The sequence below is a fragment of the Anser brachyrhynchus genome (genome assembly GCF_964034855.1).
Source record: "Anser brachyrhynchus genome assembly, chromosome: 20".
In the NCBI taxonomy this organism is placed as follows: Eukaryota; Metazoa; Chordata; class Aves; order Anseriformes; family Anatidae; genus Anser; species Anser brachyrhynchus.
In genome coordinates this window covers 1,558,398-1,579,324 of record NC_137713.1, presented here as the reverse complement: position 1 = coordinate 1,579,324, position 20,927 = coordinate 1,558,398, and the positions used below count along the sequence as shown (strand labels likewise).

Here is a 20,927-nt window from a genome sequence, read left to right as displayed (position 1 = left end):
TACAAAAAGGAAGTGTGTCATCACTGTGGTTTTAGTTCCCTACTTAGAGTAAACGACATATAATTTCAGTTCAGATTTGCTTAAAAAAATCCAGCCTTGTCTAAGTCTACTTGCTTGATCCTGACGGTCGTTTGCATCCTAAGAGCAAATATATGCACAAAGAAATTTTACTGTTAGAGGATTAAATATCTAAAGCACCAACTTTCTTTTGACTACGTCTTGGCAAGGTAAGTGCACATTTTCCTTCTATTTTAAAAGTTCTGCTTCAAGGTTTCTTAGATTTTGTAGAAAATCTTACATAAAAGTTTCTATTTTTTTTATGTAAAAGATTTTATTTTAGTTTAGTTTACCACATGTAACTCAAACAGTAACAATAAATAAAAGTATCATCTTTGATTGCTTTAAGGAAGCTGATAAAACAACTGCATTTTTAGTAACATTAAAGGCTGTTCACAATCAGACTCCAAGGAATGAACAGCGACAGCCACCACGTTGCTGCGTGGTTCCTAAGCATTGCAGCTCTTACTGCGTACTGACAGAAGACCCTACCAATACCTAGAAAGGGTTGAGCTAAGAAAAACCCCAAAACTATTTAATGATCAGTTCCTTTGTTCTTATGATTTTAAGAGAAACTCTTGACAACACCAGCCTGTTTATTTTCAAGAAAAGCACCTCTGGTCCAGATCATAAGTAACACTGGACTTCTCATGCTCTCGGAGGGTGCAGGCAGAGCTCTGTAACCCTCAGGCAGTAAGCACTGAGCTACATTTGTACCGGCAGCTGCACCTCAGTTCCGCACAGCATGCAGAAACTTCTTGTGAAATGTTTGTTTCTAAAAAAAACCAACCAAACAAAAGGTTTGCAGTTGCTGCTTTTATTCCTTTTTAAAGTATGCGACGAGGCATTCTCCAGGCAACTGTTACCATATAGGTAACAAAATCTTTTATCTGAGCTGTAGCTGATTACTAAAATGGTTTCTAGTTCAAATTTAACAATGAGGATTCATCTCAGAACAGAGTCTGGTTTTATGATTTAGTTGAACTGCAAAGAAAGATACATATATAATTTGCTGCTCATTTGCCATGTGAGGAGACATCCATTGTTTGTTCTCTGGCTACAGATCACGTCTATCACTTCTTTCACTTTCCTGGGGGACATCAGCAATACAAAGGACTGCCATTTGGATATTAAAAAGATAATCAAGTTCACCTCTCTGATTTTTGGGTGTGAATACATTAAGTCCTTTGGTAGATATGATAACTTCTCCCTATGGCAAAGTAAACACTGTCTGGCATATTTCAAAATTACCTAAACTTAGAAGCATACAGATGAGCTTTGTTGTCTTTAAAGTACTATAAGAAGAAATGTATTTCTAAAAATAGCACTACTACTTTCAGTCATTCTTTAGAGTAGTTATATTTGAACAAGATGGAATATGTAACACTCAGAAGAAACACTTGGTTCTGTTAACGCAGGTGAAAGAGACACACTGGACAGAATAAGCCTTACGCTCTGAAGGTGTCTCGCGCAAAATTCATGAAGCATCAGCACTGAAGCAGTTCACTAATTTGTCTCATCTGTCACCGTTATTTTATCATCTTAGTATCTGATTCATCTAAAGATCAGTTTCCTGTTCTCCAGACAGATTCAACAGGTAAAGATTATAATACAAATCTGAGTACTACACAAATGTAAAACAGAACATACTAATGGTAATATAATTTGCATAATCTCAGAAGTTTTCAAGAAAATGTCACAATCTGAAGTATGTTTGTGAGGAATAAGATGTTAGAAGTACACTTGTGATAGACAGCCTTTTGCATAATAAATCAGAAGAATTAGATAATTAAGATTTTCCTAGGTATTTACAAAATGCGCCAGACAGCTGAGATAAGGAATACAAACAATTAAAATAAGTTACTGCTGTCGTTTACAAGAACATTTTCAATTAAAGCTTTTCATTTGACCATCCGTATGAGCATGGTTACATTTCCCAAATTCAGGGGAACAAAGGAAAGAAAAAAGTGGTATTTTGTAAATTTTACATGGTGCCTCCCTTCATCGTTTAAAAGGAGAAGTGATGAACTTACAGATCTAATGTGGTCAGCTTTAGAGAGGAGGAACTACTACAGTGTCTACATTCACACTTCACTGAGTACTTAGTAGAAAACTCTTTCCTTTCACTACTTTGCTCCATGTTCTTTTTTTAATCTTCACATACATTATATATAAACCTCCAACTGTCAGAATTTAACAGTTTAAGAGCTGAAGTTCAAGACCACCTATTCAGTGAGAATTCCCAGCAGTTGAACGCTTCCTCCTACATGCAGTGAACATGAGGTCAAGTTAAAACACATTTTTGATCAAAAAGCCTGCTGGCTACTATTCCCTGAGAAGTCCGATTCAAACCTCTCAGAACCAGCACTGCTAAACTAATACCGTATTTTATCCTTTTGTAGGTGACTAAAGAGGAAGATGAAGACAAAGATACACAGTAAACCACATTTTGCGTTCCCTGTTGTGATAATTTTTGCTTTGTGTTTGCAAGTAAATGCAAACCATACTGAGTACCCCAGAGTTATAAATGAAACCTGGAATCCCATCAGCCAAAACCTAAGTGGCAGCCAGAACATAATAGAAGCCAATACAAATTCTCCTCCAACCATCAATTTCAACAGGAAAACGATGACTACTGAAATGCAGACAGCCACCTCTCAGTCTCTCTCTTCAACAATGGGGCAAAACTCTTCAGTGTCTTCATCTCCCAGAAGTGCTGTTTCTGCCGCTGGAGGACCTAAGAATACCAGCAAACCCAAGACTACACGGACAAATGAAATGTGTGAAGACAATAAGTCTCTTATACTGATTTGCTTCATTATAATAGCAGTGCTTGTGCTCATCTGCACCTTCTTGTTTCTGTCAACGGTTGTAATAGCAAACAAAATGTCTTATCTCAAAAAAGCTCAACAAGGAAAACGGAGGCCCAGAAGCAATGGCGATATTCTGGCTACCAACAGCTTATGGCCAACTGCAGCAGGAACGTGGCAGAAGATGCCTAAGGAGGCAGCTGGAACTGACTTGATAATGCAAGAGTTACTAGCAGGGAGAGATGCCGCAATCCAAAGGAAAACCCAAGATCAAACTACTGAGAGAATCACTAGAGAAACAGATAAACAAGAAAATGAAGAACTGAAGTCACACAAAAGCATTTTAACCAATTTTGTGGTTGAGATTTAGATCAGTCAGCTAAAAAAGCCTCAGCTTTTACATTTTTTATTAATTAATATGATAAAAAATGATTAATATGAAACAAAAACAGCTTTCAAATAACAACTGAAATTGTAACACAGGAAAGCTAAACTCACACCTTAGGGTTTTTCATTTTATGGTAGTGGGAATGCTGTAAAAATGTGTAGATCTAGGAGTAGGACTGCATTACAAAGCTTCTTTATAAATAGCGCCAAGGTTGGTTTAACTCCTTTTGACCAGAAATCACAGCTGAAGTAGCCAAACAGGATAAAACAGAAGGACAGAAGTTTGTTCATTCTCAAAGACCATTGGGGGGAAAAAAGGAAAGGATGGTTAGTCTAATAAACACAGCACACTCTGAAGTGCCACACAGGCATATCCAGGTTGCTATTTAAGAAAACCGTAGTTCAGTCACAACTATGACACAATTACTGAAACAGGAACTAGTCTCTCAAAATGCCCCTTGCACTTTCTCTATCAAAAACTGTTTAAATCAGCTCAACTGTTTTTGAACTAGATTGATAGCAATCATATTTATTGTTTTGAATTTGTGCATAAATATATGAAGTTTGTACTGTATATTACAATATAAAAAGACTTCCATTTTGTTATCCTCAATAAACTATCATCATTTTTTAAATAAAGTATATGTTATTTCTCTAAGTCAAAATATTGTAAGAAATATTACACTAGACATTTTGGAATATCATATCCCTATCACATCTGCTGAATGTCAGTAACAGCCTTCTCTGATACCTAGGCGTGATTTCTTACCTTGTGAAAACATCCATATGGAAAAATACTACATTTTGTCCTAGTGCAACCAATTAGAACATGTCAAAAATTTCTTCAGGAGCAACCAATACTTTTAGTTATGTTATTCCCAGAGACCTGATTTTCCCGTATATATTGGCAGATGCCTGCATCTAGCCTCAGTATAGAGGAGCTTTGTTATTTTAAGGAAACATGAGAAGCTTCTTTTCACAGGCTACCTCCTGGGTTAAAGATTTATTGCACCATGGGTATAGGTGTTAGAACTGAGTAACAACAAAGCTCTAAACTTCCTGCACATCTGCAGTATCCTTGACACAAGAGATGGTTGTATGAGTTTGAAAGGATCAAGACTGAACACCAATTACTTAAATTCCACTCCATCACCTATAAACCTACCTGGAAGGGCAAGTAAAGAAGCAACAGAGAAGAAAGACAACAGTATTATGGAAGTCAGGAGAGAACAAGATCTCAAAAAAATAAAAAATAAAAAATAAATTGCCTGTGTCAAAGGTAGTTGGTAAGGAAGATATAGCTGGAAAAAGTTTGAAAGCTTAGCTCAGAAGTAGGAGTCATTAGAAAATAGACTTCAATGAAGATGGAAAATAAAACTACAGGGAGAATTCAAATGCATCTACTGTAAGGCATGTATTCAGACCTTAGATCTCAAAGGGAGAAGGTGCAACACAGCACACAGGTAGGATGGGGGGATAGGATATCGTATCTCACATTTCTAAAACATGAGGGGAGAGCACAAGAAAAGAATTAAGGACAAATTGTGACAGATTGGTGATGACAGCTTAGTATTTAGAGGAGACTAATCAACAACATCTCACATTTGTGACAGAAAGAGAGTTAAAGGGCAGGGTAGGGAGATGCTGCATTACAGTTGCCTTTTTCTTCCCCAAAATGACCATAAGCACATGAGGCAACAGCAGAGGCACTGCAAGTACTAAAAATGAATCTGGGATAGCAGATGTGGGAATCTAACCTGGTGTAAAACTTGTCACAGCTAAGAAGATAACAGAACTAAAAAAAGGAGAACGAATCTGTAGGAGAATTAGCCAGCCTGGATCAGGAACACAGTCAGTTGCTAGCAGAAAGCAGATAAAAAGGGTGAAACAACATTGTCAAAAATAAAATAAAATAAAAAAAAAAAGGAAAAAAAGGAAAGAATCACGATCCTATCAGTGGAAAGAAGGAAAAGAAATAGTAATGAGGGTGTGATGTGTGGCTGAAGACAGGTGGAGACTGTGATGAGTTAAGGGAATGTAGATGAGATGAAGGACTCAAGAAACTGTGAGTTATGATGTCAGTATGGGATCAGGATTTGTCTGTGCTGCAGGAGTAGGGAGAGAATAAAAAAGAGCCAGTGCAACCAGAAGAGAAGCACAGCACATACAGGAAATGAAGAAGCTGCAGAATGAGGACATGGCACTAGCTACTGTTGTAGGCACAAGAATACACTTGCAAAATGCTGTGAGGACATTTGTGCAGGTTTCTTTTGCCATGCAGCCTTTCTAGGCAAAAATGCTTAAGGAGACAAAAAATACGAAGTAGCCTGGGTTGCACTAAGGGATGCGGACAAAGAGACAGTGGGAAAACAACTGCTCAGAGAGCACCGTCCGCCTTTAATGACAACAGCAAGTACCAAAGTTGTCCAGACAGAATAATAATGTGGGGAAGAGGAGGCAGGGGGAAGGGTAAAATCTATAGTTATCCGCCTTTTAAAACAACTACGCACATGAAGATGTGTAAGCAAGCCAGTATCTTGTGATCAGATGGCTCTCTATGACTCACCGCAATGAACTTAAGGTTGCTTTTCCATTAATAATCATGACAGTTCATCAAAACCACCACCAAAATTATATCTGTAAAAATAAAATCCAAACCTACTTCTATGTCAATCAAAAATTTTATAACTATTTTCAAAGACAGGAAACCAAGCATTTATTAATTTCTTCACAATAGACACAGACTCAATAAAAGCCACAAGCACGTAAATATTTAAGTTTTATCAAATCATCAGAGATGAAAAGTTTGCTCTTAAATCATGCAAACCTTGAGCTAAGCTTCTTAGTAATCTCCCTACTCTTGGCACTTCCTGCAGCAAGCGTTGGTAAACTTCCTCTTCAGCTGCAGAAACTTGCTTCAATGTGAGAAAAGCCATTTTAAAACTGCTCGGCTTTCAGCACACAGTCCGTCTTTGTAAGGCTTCAAACAAAAAATAAGATGCTTGCTTGATAAACCATAAACGTCAAGGTAAGAATCAACTTCAAGTTGTCACTGCTTAATATTTGCATTATTTGTTTTTAAAGAAACTGCGTGCAGTGCTTTGTAAGCACTTCGTAAGTTTCTGACAGTCAAAGCTCTTGTAGAATGTCTCTATCCTACAAGCATTATCTCAGTCCTGAAATGTTGTTACTATGAATTATCATGAACTCTGTATGTATTATTTGACTGTATTTTGAAAAGAGGGGAGCAAAAGAAAATGAAATAGCATCATTTTTATCTGTTATGAATTTTATACAGTTTAGATTATACGGTTCTCTAGAAGCATTAAACGCATAAAATTAAATTTCAGGTGCAGTAGTAATGCGTACTGATTTTCTGGAGACCATTTCACGTGACTAGTATAATAATAATAAATTAGATCGAAATGCACGGAAGTAATTTCAGATTAAAAAAATCACTATATAGTGGCTGTATTTTACATGATTTGTCTCATACAGAGACATTCAGAGACCTGAACTCTAAACAGTACAGGGAAAAAAGTGTTTCATCCCAAACACTTAACATTAACACACCCCCCGTCATTACAAAAATGTTCCACATGCAGGAATTTATACTAAAACAGTCTGAGCACGTTTGAGTGATGTTCCATTACAGTAGCAGTATTTGGAAACTTTTAAAAAAATATTACATTCTAACTGCAGAAGTGAGGCAAGAACAGGAAATAAAAGTAACAGAACTGTTAACAGCTTTTAACTCAGGCTTGGCTTGTCTCTTTCAATCTTTAAGGTATAAAACAAGACAATTTTCTTTGCTTTTGTGACAATACTGTTTGTCAATACTTCTGTGAGTGTTTCATATTTTGTTTTGCATCCATAACCATTTAGGTGAATGATTAAAGTTATTTTGAACCATACTTCAGACTTCTTTCCCAATGCCTTTTTCTGATAATGTGAAAAAATAATAATTACGACATTCTCTTCAAAGTCGCTTACCTTCAACGATCAGTAATACTGAAAATCTGTCTGCTGCTTGTAAAATCAGTGACAAACCTGCTGGTTATACAAATGGCAACAGGCATGAAAGTTCAAACAGTGAGTCTAATATTATTTTTATACTACGTATAACATAACATTGTCTGGTGCCTGTGAAGTGGTACTTCAAAAGTTCAATTTAGCATGTTCTACTTTATTTCTGATGTAGGAGAGGACGCATTTCAATGGACTGCAGGGAAATGGTGCGCAGCCAAATAATACTGGTTCTTATCTCTGGAGAAATCTGGAAATCGCTTTCTACCGAAACACCCTCAGATGTTTCCATGAGTGAAAGAAATGTATATACCAGTACCAGGAGTCCAACAAAAACCAGATTTACTACATATCGATTGCAAACAACCGGACCCAGTCTGCACACGTTTGGCAGAGCACTGACTGCTGTGATGACAACACCTCGCCCGACTGGAATATGCAAAGAGCCTAGCAATGAAAGCCTAGCAGCAATCATAATTGGCCTAATTTTGGTTAGTATGATAATTGCTATTATTGTGATTATTCTGTGGAAGTGCTGCAAAAGGCCCCTTCTAGTCAATTCAAACTGGGCTGGTCGTTCTCCGTTTGCAGATGGAGATACACCAGATATCTTTATGGATGCTGGCCAGGCTACCAAGCGTTCATCGGTTTTATCTGTGTTGCCTTGGAAATTTAGAGAAGATACACACTTCCAGCATGACCTTATCATGTCAGAGAAACCATCCAACTGCACCACCGGTCATGAAAGCAGCCAACCGCCTCCACCAGCAGAAGACTGCTCTGCAGCCAGGATCTCCGTTTCCAGCGCCGCTGCACTGCCCGTCTCAGATGCAGCAAGCTGCACAGCTGGCTCGTGTCCTCACCCCTCTTCTGGGTCCTCTGACCTGCCACCTCCACCTGACTGGCTCAGGGAACCAACTGAGGATCACGGTTCGGATCCCAGCAAACAAGGAGAACTTCACTCAGAAATAAAGGAACAATTTCCCCCCCCTCCTGAGCTAATCATTTAAGAGATTTGTGAATCACTGCCACAGCTAGAACACCCTCCAGAGATGGCCAAAATCACTTTCCAACATGCTTCTCATTTTTCTTAAACGAAGCATTCTTCAAATAACTGAACAATGGAGAAGTTGCCACAAGCAGGAACAGCCAAACCACAGCATGAGCAATGGTTCCCCAGCACTTACTGACTTCAGCTTTCACAGAAGGGAACAACCTAGTTCTGCCCAAAACAAATCATGCCAAAATACAATACAGATGGAGCCCACTGCACAGACAAGTAGCAACTCCAGATTTTGGAGACTACAGAAAACAGCATGCATACCTTTGTGTGTCAGCACATACGTCTACATAGCATACAGATGGACACGGAGCTTTCAAGAAACAGCATAAGCTTTAGAGGTACTCAGAGCTTCTAACAACTGTTTGTCCTATTAGGCTGTACAAGTGAATGCAATGAATTCAAGCTAATTTTAATAAAGCTTTCTAATTCAAAGATGTTTTGGTTGCTTAAAGCACAACAGAGAATTTGCTTAGATACAAAGCTTCCAATTCAGAACAAAATCCGAATGCTTTGACATGCACACATATCGGCTATCTTTCATAAAAAGGTCTATTTTCTGCATATGACTGGAGACTACTTGGTAACAGCGGTTGACAGGCATTTAAAATAAATCCTCATAACAGCCATCAGTTGCTCTTCATTAATAGGAAGGAGATTTCCTCCAGATCAAATATTGCCAAAATATTTAGTGATATAAAATCTCTAGTCACTACATATTATTTTTTGGTAACACAGAGAATAATAATGAAAGTAAAGAATTAATATGGTGGTCACAAAAAAGCTGAAATAGTTCCAAGCACATGAAGAACAAGCATGAAGAAGCCTTCTTTTACCTAGGCACTTTTGATTTTTGCGGATAAATAGAAACAGATCACAGAACACCCAATGCAAATAACTATCAGAATGAGTTGTGCATGTTTACTCATCTCCTTTAAAGCAGTCTTTTCAGAAAAGATTTAATCTTATTTATATAAACTTCAAAAATTGATTTATGGTTGTCTAGATGCCAGATGCCTTTTAACTCCAGATGCTTAAGCGTTTTAGAGGTTCCTTTCTGGGTCCTGACTACAAGAGAAGCTTGCTGCCCTGTCTAGAACCATGCATTTTATTATGCTATTTGATGGGAAGTTGAAAGATGGTCTCAAAGGTAAATTAAAAAACAGATATATTTTCCTGGTTTCGAATGCTTAAATTTATAGAAAGAAGCTGCCAGATGCTGAAGCTAGGTTTCCACGACATCTCTGCAAAGAGGCAAAGAGCTTACAGTCTTGAGTTTGTTGGAAGAGGGAATATATTTGTATGCATTGTGCAGACCACTTGTTTGCACATATAACAACAAATTTCAAATTATTTAAATTACCACTAAAAAATAAGTCTTAAGATGTGCATATGCAATTCTATGCTGATGTGGGTACAATGGGCACAGGAAAAGATATTTACAATTATTTTCCTTATTGTTTATATAAGATGTATACATCTGTGTGCCTGAAGAACAGCTTTCCAGTTGCTCAGAGACTTCTGTAAGGCTTGTTGCGCTAAATGATGTTAAAATTAACAGCATTATAAACAATATATATACTCTTACGATATTGTTTGGAGAAATGCAGATAAAGACGTCCTACAGAAAGCAGTTAAATCCTACAATCTGGGCTATATTATACCTGACAATACAGGGACAACCTGACCTGAGCAGCAGAAAACTGAGCATTTTAAAACTATGAAAAGATATCCTAGCAGTGTTGCTTAAGAAAGCTCAAGATAGGAAGCCTAAATTAACATTAACCTTTGCTACAGAAGCAGAGATTAAATGAAGGTAAAAAAGAAAACAGCTTGCATGACTTTTTAAATGGGAACATTTAAATGGACTCAAAGGTTAAGCTAAAATAGCCCACCACAATTCCACTCAGTACTGTTTACTTAGCTAATCTTACATACTATATTATGATGCATTAACATGGCTAAAAAAATATAGTTAGGGAGAAGTTAACTAAGTCAAATTACAAAAGCCAACTATTTTATTGAATATGCACGCTTTGCAATAAATTTGAGTCAGCACCAATGACAGCTCTGCAGTCCTCCAGTGTAGTACAGATCAGGTGGTTGCAGAGCCCCAGCTAGCAGCAATACGATGCAGCTGAAGAGGCAAGCACAATCCACAGACAGCAACTGTAGCTACTCTCCAGAACAAGACGACCTCTAAGCTTAAATCTTTCACAGAAATGATGTGCTGATATTGCAGAAGAGATTACGGTAAGTTTGCATTTTTTGTTTTTAATCACAAAAACCTACTACAAATTTAGAGATAGAAATAAGAACAAAATTATTAGTTGATGACAGATGCTTGCACCAGAAATTTGCTGCAGTGTCAGAGATTTCTTACTAACATTAAATCAGCTTCAAACATGTGTTAGCAGCTTTGAGAATGTAACTGACGTGATAATATAGAAAAATAGCAATATGCATGTTACCATGAATACAGAATTTGTTTTTCAAACTAAATTCCTAACAATTTAAGATGTATTTTAACCAATTCTACTTAAGCAAATAGCATGCATGTATGGGGGGGACTGCTACATTACTGCAGAGATTTGTGAAGCAGATCCAGTTGACAGCCATTTTTTCATCTTGTATAAAAGAACACATTATTCCAAACATAATATAGGCTTGAAATCACTAAAAACAAGAAGCAGACATTGTATAACATTTGGAAGAGACTTGCATTTTCGGAAGAAAGCCCTCATTTGAGCTTGATGGGGAAAGGGAGATGAAAAAACAAGTCTCATTCTGCCAGACAACATGACAGTCTATGAAGGGATGCTTTGTAAAGTCTCTCTTGAACAATTATAAAAAGGACCGTGCCACAAAGGGGTTTATTGATATTTTTACTTAATCTCTGCTGCAACTAATCATTGCAAAGACAGCCCTTACAAATAAATAAAATATATTACATAGATTTAAAGGGTGTCATTTTGGTATATTTATTTTTAGGGAGCAATGGAACACCAGATATTGAAAGCATCTACCTGTCTGCTGGTCCTTCTGTTATTCATACCCACTGTTTTGGTTATCTGTCCTTCTAACTGTACATGCTCAGGAAACAACAGGAATGTGGACTGTTCAGGCAGAAACTTAACTGTACTGCCACATGGACTTCAAGACAACATTACATATTTAAATCTGTCCTTTAACCAGTTCGTAGATCTTGATCATCAGCTGACAAGATTCACCAACTTGAGGACCCTTGATATTTCAAATAATTGGCTCAAGAATATTCCTGCTCATCTACCCAAGTCCTTGTGGGAATTATATGCCATAAATAACAACATTAAAGTTCTTCAGAAACTTGACACAGCTTACCAGTGGAATCTTAAAGTGCTTGATGTTTCTAGGAACATGGTGGAAAGAGCTGTACTCATCAACAACACACTGAGCAGTCTCAAGTTTCTCAACCTCAGTAGCAACAAACTTTGGACGGTTCCAACCAATATGCCCTACAACATAGAGACAGTGGATCTATCCAGTAATTTCTTGTCCCAGATACTTCCAGGAACACTGGTGAGATTACAGCACCTTACAAGCCTCTACCTACACAACAACAAGTTCACATACATTCCTGACAAAGCTTTTGACCAGCTCTTTCAGCTACAAGTAGTAACACTATATAACAACCCCTGGTCCTGCAGCGATAAACAAAACATCCCATATTTACTTAAATGGGTGCAGGGAACCACCGCCAGCGTCATAGGGGCTCCCTGTGCTAACGAATCTGTGCTTTGGGTGAATGCCACGCCAGCTGCAGCTGCTCCCACAGTTCCAGCCACTAACCGCATGATTAAAGGAATAAAGGCAGCAGACAAAGCTGCTTCTCCAGTGGCAACTGAACCATCCCAAATGACAAAAATGCATAAACAATTTAAAGCTAAGGAAGTTACTACCTTGGCTACCTTAGGCCAAACTGTACTGTTTACGAGCACAGACAGGCCGCTGCTCCTCTATCCAGAAGACCTGACAAGTAGGAAGGTTAGCTCTTACGAAGCGGCAGCCACACACACAATCTACATTAAAGATTCAACTGACGTGAACTCAAGCCTGACCCATCCAACGGGATCATCCACTACTCCCATGACTCTAAGTATCACCAGCGGAATGCCAACAAACTACTCAAAAATGCCTCAAAGCACAACTGCTACCTTAAGGAGAGAGGAATCCACCACAAGTATTTTAAACACTGATGTGCCCTCCAAAGCAAGTATCTGTGAGGTGTATTTGTTTTATGCTGTAATGCTTAATGCAGTGGCAATGTTTATTGGCTAGGGGCTTGTATTCTTGTGAGAAGTATTGAGCTTATTCCTGTGATACATAGCTGGAGGTAAGACATCCAGGTCAAATAATTACTCAAAATACAAAAAAATTGAAGTTCTGACTGATCTAAAGAAGATAACAGTTCTTAAAAGAAGTGCACACTAATGTCTGGATACTAAGCTGCTACTTATTTTAATGTCTTAATTGAGTAAAACTAACCTATGATTTTGTTTTTAAAAATGTGCTTATTTTGTATTTAAATTTTTAATTTTACTTGCACAGAATAAAACATCAGAATTTTAAGTACTGATTTTATGTATGATTTTGTCATAAACAACTGGAAAAAATAGAAGTCTTGTATCATATCTGCATTGTCTTGCTTGACTTGCCGATGAGCAATCCTTGTAATATAGCAGCACAGATTCTTTGTTATGATGACATGCATAAGGAAGGGAAAAATAAAGAAACTAAACCTAGCTGTTGCACTAATCAGAAGTTATTCCTGAGAAAAATTGCTAGCATGTATATCTATGTTTGCTTCATATGTATTAGGATATTTTAAATACGAAGAACAACAGTTTTGAATTTAGGAATTAAATATGACAATGCAATGATGTCTATCTAAGAGAGGGTAAACTGAGAAGCCAACGTGGTCCAACTTCAGCATGGGAAAAATGGTAGGGGCTGATACCTCTTTTTGCTCTGTCTTGACTTAGAGACTGCAGGCAAGTTATTTCTCGCTCTCCATACTTTAAAAAAAAAGATAGAAGTAGAGGAAAACACAAGATGTTCAATGCCATGACACTCTCCAACAAGGAACTTACCTACACAAATTAACCAAATTGACCACTAAGTTGCAATCAAAAATCTGAAATATCTGTCACTATGCTACGCTTAAAAGAATGCTGCAATTCAGCCAGAGTGTTTCGAACTACTTTTTAAACACTGAAAAAAAAATCAGCCAATTTCTAGTGCAAGTTATGTAACATACATCAACTAAGCAATTAGTTTAACAGCTGTCATTTAAACAATCCTTGAATGCTTTGACTTAAAAAAATTAACTAAATCCATGGCATTGAACATGCCCAAATCCTTGCCTTACAATGATGAGCACGAACGCTATTCTCCTTGACATCTGCACCATCAATGAGTAGAAATAGATGCACGTATGGTTTTCACCACCTTAAGAAAATTATGTGGCAAAGGTACTTGATATACTACTGATGAAGTTTTGCAAACAGCATGAAATGAAACCTGAAGAACAAGTTCATTGAAAAATTATTATTCACCTAATACTGCATATCTTTATACAATGTTTTCCATGCATTTCAAGCCATTTAATTTCCAGTTATTGTAGCATGAAGGTGCTGCAAAATCCAGAAAACCTCAATACCAGGACTGGAGCCCTCTACCTATTTCTCCTAGGTGTCAGTGCGGGCTGTAGACCATTTACAACCTGGTATCAGAGAAATCATAACTTTCCAATTGTGAACAATATTTCTATAATCAGAAATGTGTTTTAATTTCTAACAGTAAATGTTACACGATGAATTTGTACAGTTATTTCATTGGCATTTAAGTAAAAATAAAGTTATGTTTGTATTGAACTGAATTAGTCACAGTGCTTCTTTTCACATATGCATTGCTATCATATACTCTTGGTGGATAGGTAATAATTGCTGAATAGACACTATTTTACTATACAAACCTACTTCAAGCAGGCATTTGGCTCAATCTCTACGTCTTATGGGGGAAAATTATGGTATAAGCCAATTGTATTATTCTGATATTCAAGTTTTCCTAATATTGTTTATTAATAAGCTGATGTGATAATGGTAACATTGCCTACCCTTGCCATTCTTACTCTTTAAAAGTTGCAACCCCCTAAGACATGTCTATCTGCTATAAAAAGGTACTTTCTCCAACTCAAAAAAAAAAAAGTATCTTCGTGTTTAATAGAACAGAAAGCTTTTAAAGAAAAACCCACCACTGACACACCACTGACATTTCATAGGCACTTGAGGTACACAAGAACTAGTTACCCAAGTCACAGTTAAAACAACCTGGACTATAATCAATATGTGCACAGTGCCTTCAGTAGCCAGCTGAAGTGCCTCATTAACCTGAGCGACTACCAGCAGGCTGAAAGTTTCCCACTTGCACAAGTGCCATATATTTTCCCCAGGTTAAATAATCTGACACAAACTGAAATTCCAGTAAGTAGGATCAGTATCCGAAAAAATGCCACTGCCTGCCACCCTTTTTGGACAGGTAATGTATTTGCTAAGTACTGGCTGACACTAAATCAGTATCAGCCTACTTATTAAGTTCAGAATTAGGAATTTCCTAGAATTATCTCACCCATATGGTTTCATCCCACACAGTTTAAAGCAGCTTAGCTTGCAAGGTAGGACAGAGATCACAAAATGAGGTACTATAACTACAACGTCTTGAGTGAGTTATGCTGAGGGAATTACATGAAATGTTACATGTTTTTGCTGAGCCATTCAATACAGGATGCCAAATCTTACTGGATGCAAAACGTCTATGTGGACTCAACTTTTAAAAGCTCTGAGCATGTTCCACCTACAATGAGACTACCCAGTGAGCAGTGAAGCTATGAAAAAATCCTGTTTTCCACGAGTAATTCAGGGCAAATGGCAAGTCTACTTCAAAGTTTTAAGCATGCTGATAAAAGCCTGGATGTGCACATGGGGTTCTGTGGTTTTCTAAATACACGTGCTGATTGGGAAACAGACAAATCACAGATGTGTATGGAAGGGAGATGGCACCTCCTTCCAAACTCTAGGGCTCTCTCTTTACCCACAACTTGCTCTTGGTAGGTGCAAAGGAGGGCTTCTTAGTCAGATTGCCTTCAACAAAGCAGACCGAAATTTAGGCTCCTTGTATTTTTCCGGCATACAAATGAGTTGATAACAGAGCTGGAGTAGGCAGGCGACCGGGGGAGTCGGGCACTTGTTGCTTGGCAACAGCGCAGCCAAATTGAAATAAAAGCAAGAGGCAAGGATGTGAACGCTACAGAACCAGTTTCCTTTTAAACATGCTGGTCATTCGGTCTCTGATAATACAAACACAATAATCTATCCTCAGAAAATTCTTTGTTGGAAAATAACTATCCAACAATTCAACATGATGTTCAACAGCCTTTTTGAAAATGGTGCTGTCTTCTGTCTACTAATTGATTACCCAGAAGTCTAGCATGCCTTCTTGTAGAGATGTTGGCTCTTAAAACATTAAAATTGCTGCAGGGATAGCTGTGGAGTGAAACATCTCAGTGGTCTGTATTTCCACATTTCCTATTAATTAGTTTGGGATATCAGCTCTAAAACTTAATGGCAGTAATCTATTGATTTATTGATCACTTTAGTAACAGAGTAAGGATTGGAGACAGAAGATCACTGCCTTTGGAAGTCTGGTTGTTACCCGGGAAACAAATGTGGAGAAAAATGACAGACAAGATTAAATTTCACAGCACAAGAAGGATACAATCTGATCCAGATATATCAGTAAAATGACTCAACAATGCCTTAGCAACAAGATCTCAAACTAAAAAAAAATAAAATAAAAAAAACCTGCTTGCTGCAAGCCCTCAAATGTACTGCCAGCTCAAATCTAAACAGTTGTTCCCCATTTCACACCTCAAAACACGACATCTGGCTCAGAACCCTAAGACAAATACCCCAAGTAAGCACCACGTAGCCACTTTCGCCATTCCAAAGAAGCACCGGGTAAGCCTAGGCCGGGTAGCCCCGGGGAGGCACTCACCGCACCAACACAGGGCACTGCTCTCTGCTCACTGCTGCCGCGGTGCCCTGGCACACGTCGCTGCTCGGGACGTGCATGTCGGGGCCACAGCCTGCACGCCCACCGTGGGGGGGTACCCGCAGTCCCAGCAGCGCAGCAGGGGTGCAGAGCGCCAGCCTGTGACAGCCAGGTCGACGTCCTCCACTTGGGCAGTGCTAACACCTTCCTAAGCCTGCCAGAGAGACCCCCGAATAAAACCCCCGACCTTAAACTGAAATGCTTCCCACAAAAAGGTTAATGCTTACTCCTGCTCATCTTCACACATCTTCCTAATGGAGGTTAGTTCTTTTAGTTTTCACACACGGACGCTTCACTCACAAGTGGCAAGCAGTACATGTACTTGAAGTGAAGGAAATGATACTGTAGCCCATTTCAATGTCATATTATATATTTTTGTAAGCACCCCGCTAGCTTAATTCTTGGATACTTGGACATGTACAAGCAACGTCAAAGGAGTGGTTAATCAATTCCCCAGCCTTTCTGAAGATATTAGTGTTTGATTCTGCAAGAATTGTGTATTTCTATGGCTGTATGTAGACCCAAGAAATATTTGTAGGCATCTTACACATAGGTTAATATATACTCTATCTCAAACCTCAGCAAACAAGAATTTTGAACAACTGTTTAAGACTTAAGCTCTCTTCTGTCTTCTTTTCACGTACTCTGTTACACAGAATTTGAGATGTGAATCTTGCAGTGCTGAAGGGACAGGATTTTTATACAGAGATAATCTCTCCCAAATGCCTTTAAAAGCATGCACCAGTACCTACTTTCCTTTTACTCACTAACATCCCAATGACATGCTTAAAATCACTGCCCCTTGGACCAGCTAACAGTAAGACGCCAAGGTCCCAAATGCTGAAAGAAGCACAAAATAGCCTCTAGGTAATTTTTGTTTATGACAGATTTATATAAACAGTTTCTAGGCTTCTGCTCCAAATATCGAAGTAGTTTCTAGCACTGAAACACCAACATATTTTACAAAAATCACTTCCATATGAACTCATTGTTAAGTCATAACCACCATGCCTGTAAGCTTCCTTAGAGACTGAACACTCCTGTTAAGTTAGCCAGCTGTGGATAATTTCATTTTTCTGCTTTTAAAGAAAAGGTAGTAGGGGCTCTACACCTAGCAAGCATGTGTTGCATGCTTTTGTACCAACTTATTTCCAGAAATTCTTTCTTTACAGGTGAAATAACCATTCCTTGCTCTCCAAATGAAGAAAACACTGTATGTCAGGTCTTCCCAGAATAGATAAGGATGCCCTGGATCAATGCCAGACAGAGTAAACTTTGTGAAGATGGATTGTCACTACTCTTGGCATATGTATACCTAATTTTTTGCCTGAACAGGACAGGATAACAATGCAGGCATTTTATTTTACTTGACATGAAATAAGACAGTATTCAATGGAAAAACTGGAGGAGAAAAAGGTGGCAAGCAAACAAATTTTAAAGAGAATTTAAAGAGTGTATTCTAGCACAAACACCAGGGACTTTAACCCTTCCCCCCCACACCCCCCACCCCCCCAAAAAAAAAGTGTAATATTTTCTGTCTTATTAGCTGCAGGCTCATGTCCAAGCAGGAAAAGATGGGTGTACCTGTATGACTGCATTGGCTGTATTTATCTATCCTAAAAAGGAGATATTTTTTCTTGTGATACATATTTGCAGGAGTGTCAGAGAAACAGTTTCCAAAATTACTTTGACAGAATTGAGGAATGGACCAGAAATGCAGGTGGGAGTGGAGAGATGAAGTGACTCTAGCTGATCCTGCTAACTTGCGGTAGAAGGATGACAATTTTTCAAGCTTATTCAACTACAACAGTGAACAAACACAACAACTGGGAGAAAATCTGAGTTTCCAAACATCCATTTTTATTCCTGTGTTTTCCCAATTTGTTTTTACTATTCACAGCAGCACAACTAGTTTAGAAGGGGTCTGAACATAATACATTACACACTCTTTAAAATTCTACTGACATTCAACTGTATAAAGTTAGTTATGTTGTCTAAAACAACCAGCATGCTTTTCAAAACACAGTTACTTAAGCTGATACATGCTGTCCACAAGAATCATATCCTTTCATAAGCCTATGCAGAAATCAACTTCAGCAAAACTCATAATCCAAGGATATGAGTCACTTACACAATGGAACATTTAAAAATGGGTCCTTAAACTTCACTTTTTTTTCTTTTAAACTTTGTTTGCATAGCTTCAGGAATCTTTAGGGAAAAAAACGAATTTAGAAACAAATGGAATACTTCAAGATAGGTGAATTAGTTTCAATTTTGGCACTACATACACTCACTTCACTTTCAACTCTGTATCCCAGCTGAACCTTTAGGCCATCAGTAATGTTTTTTCTACTGCCTAGCATAAAAGCAGTGCTCAAACTGATGGTTCAATAAATCTGCTTCTAGTACCAAATTACACGGAGCATTCAGACATCCCCATAAAGTCATTCTACAAGACACATGCTGTTCAATATTTTCTGAAAACTAATGTTAGATATGCAGATGTGTATTTGTCTGAGCACAAAATTGCTTCATTTTTGGTTCAACAACTATCACTGATGTTGCAAAAGGAAGGTTTCCATAAACTATCGCTCTTCTTATCCACTGCTGTAAAACGTGACAGGTATTCAAGATAATCTGATTTAATATAAGCTAATTACTGTTAGAAACTCTTATGGCCATTTATACTGTAAACTAGTTTCATAAAAAATTTTGTAAAAGCCCACTTCAGCCAACACAATAGGTCCAGAGGTGATTCAAAAACCTTAAAGAGGACAGCGGATTATGGTAAGGCTTTTAAAGACAGAGAATTGTGACACAAGATAAGTGGCACTACTCATCTTGCTTTCTTCCACTCCGAAGAGTCAAGGGTATTGAAAGTGCATAAAAGGGGACAAGTAAAAGGAAAGCAATTTTCCAAGTTATTTCCCAAGTAAAAGGAATAGAAAGCTAAAGGTTTACTCACATAAGCATTTTCTCCTATAGTTTCTAATTCAGTGCTAAAAATTGTTGGGAAAATTTCAGATAGAAATGGGTAAGAAAACAAAACTTATTACAATAAGAGTTTATGTGTGTTTAGTATTGCTTTGGTTAGCATAAGCTTACAGATTTGTTAAGAACTCATTAACTGACAGAAAGCTTGGCCTCTTTTCTCTCACTCCTAACAATGTCATTGCCAAATGGACAAGCAATGTTACACTTTATTTTTAATTCTACCTTTGCACCGTCTTACACAAAACCTCTCTAAAAAGTTAGCAGCAAAACAAACGTTTGAGAACCTTTACAGCAACAAATATAGAATGTAAATATTTCCTCCTTACATTATCAGCTTGACAGCAAGGCTTTTTTTTTTTTTTTTTTAAGTGTAAAAAACCCCTTTGGCATGGCAGCACAAAATTTCAGAAGGAAACAGTTTTGAGGTTTATTTTACCTTCCACATTTGATATTGAACAGAAGGGTTTTTTTGTTGTTCTGAAAACATAAAAAATATGATCAATGAAAATGTGAACAGATACACTAATTTGTTGGATCTCTAATTGCATTCTGTCTAGGAATCCATATTTAAGTAGCAGAATACAACTATAAAGTTAGAGGTTATATTCAGAAAGGTTCTTCAAAGCTTGCTGTTTATTTTGGCCTTCAACCTGAATTTGGAATAAGGTATGTTTATTATATCAAGTAGCAAAACAATAAAATTTTCCAATTATTAAAATTGTTCCCTACTTGAAAATTTGAAAATTTCCAAGGGAAACAACAAAAGTCACATGGTGTAACGGAGCACAGACTTTCTAGAAAAGTAAGTTTGTAGGTCAATCTACAACACAGAATAAAAAGTAATACTGAATGCGATGAAAAATTCTAGGAGTGAGTAAAAGTAGGGATTTAAAATTTTAGTTAATTGGAAAAAAACTTAAATTCATGTTGGGTATGATTTTCACTAGAGATAAGTAAATTTGAAGAATACCTTATTTGCAAGTATGTATTGACTATTTACGTAAGTTGTTCAATACAAACAGAATACGCTGCTTAAGAAATGCTTTCCTCTGCTTGTACCCCTGTTCTTACACGAGCTCAAAGGGTCTGCAGAAAGTTTGCCACTGAGGACGTTTCCTCAGCTTACGGCAACACTTTTTATTGGAAGCGGCGCCGTCAATGAAACTGCCACTGCCAGCAGCAGAGCTACCCCCAGCACGGAGCACACAAGGACAGCAGCACCAGCATCACCACTGAAAGCTGTGCTCCCAGCCCTACCCCAAGAAGCAGCTCATGACCCCCAGGGACACAACCATGCCTAACCATGCCAGCAATGAGCACACCATCAGCAATGGTCCTGCAAGCAAGCACCCCACTGGTGCAGCAGCCACCACTGGCGGCCCATACCAGCACCCCATCAGCAACAGAAGCACCCAGAGAGCCAAAGCACCCCCACAAGCTCTACA

The 20,927-nt window shown here is 38.0% G+C and overlaps 4 protein-coding genes across 8 annotated transcripts in view; 3 read left to right on the top strand and 1 right to left on the bottom strand.

Annotated features, from left to right (window-relative positions):
• NF1 (neurofibromin 1) overlaps positions 1 to 20,927 on the bottom strand; it is a 97,512-nt gene that overhangs the window by 29,821 nt on the left and 46,764 nt on the right. The window lies entirely within an intron of this gene.
• Positions 73 to 3,893, top strand: EVI2A (ecotropic viral integration site 2A). 3 transcript variants are annotated; one of them, XR_013941244.1, is made up of 3 exons: positions 73 to 227; positions 1,476 to 1,654; positions 2,460 to 3,893. XR_013941244.1 is itself a non-coding variant. In XM_080563361.1 (2 exons), the coding sequence occupies exon 2, from the start codon at positions 2,476 to 2,478 to the stop codon at positions 3,235 to 3,237; it is 762 nt and encodes a 253-aa protein (XP_080419487.1). In that variant the 5' UTR covers positions 89 to 227; positions 2,460 to 2,475; the 3' UTR covers positions 3,238 to 3,893. The 3 variants fall into 3 exon arrangements, 2 of the variants coding, with proteins under 2 accessions (XP_080419487.1, XP_080419488.1); XM_080563361.1 differs by lacking the exon at positions 1,476 to 1,654 and having other exon boundaries at positions 89 to 227; XM_080563362.1 differs by lacking the exon at positions 73 to 227 and having other exon boundaries at positions 1,517 to 1,654.
• EVI2B (ecotropic viral integration site 2B) lies at positions 6,152 to 8,775 on the top strand. Its single transcript, XM_080563360.1, has 2 exons — positions 6,152 to 6,282; positions 7,456 to 8,775. The coding sequence occupies exon 2, from the start codon at positions 7,472 to 7,474 to the stop codon at positions 8,288 to 8,290; it is 819 nt and encodes a 272-aa protein (XP_080419486.1). The 5' UTR covers positions 6,152 to 6,282; positions 7,456 to 7,471; the 3' UTR covers positions 8,291 to 8,775.
• Positions 10,413 to 14,252, top strand: OMG (oligodendrocyte myelin glycoprotein). The gene is made up of 2 exons (XM_080563359.1): positions 10,413 to 10,593; positions 11,332 to 14,252. The coding sequence occupies exon 2, from the start codon at positions 11,338 to 11,340 to the stop codon at positions 12,655 to 12,657; it is 1,320 nt and encodes a 439-aa protein (XP_080419485.1). The 5' UTR covers positions 10,413 to 10,593; positions 11,332 to 11,337; the 3' UTR covers positions 12,658 to 14,252.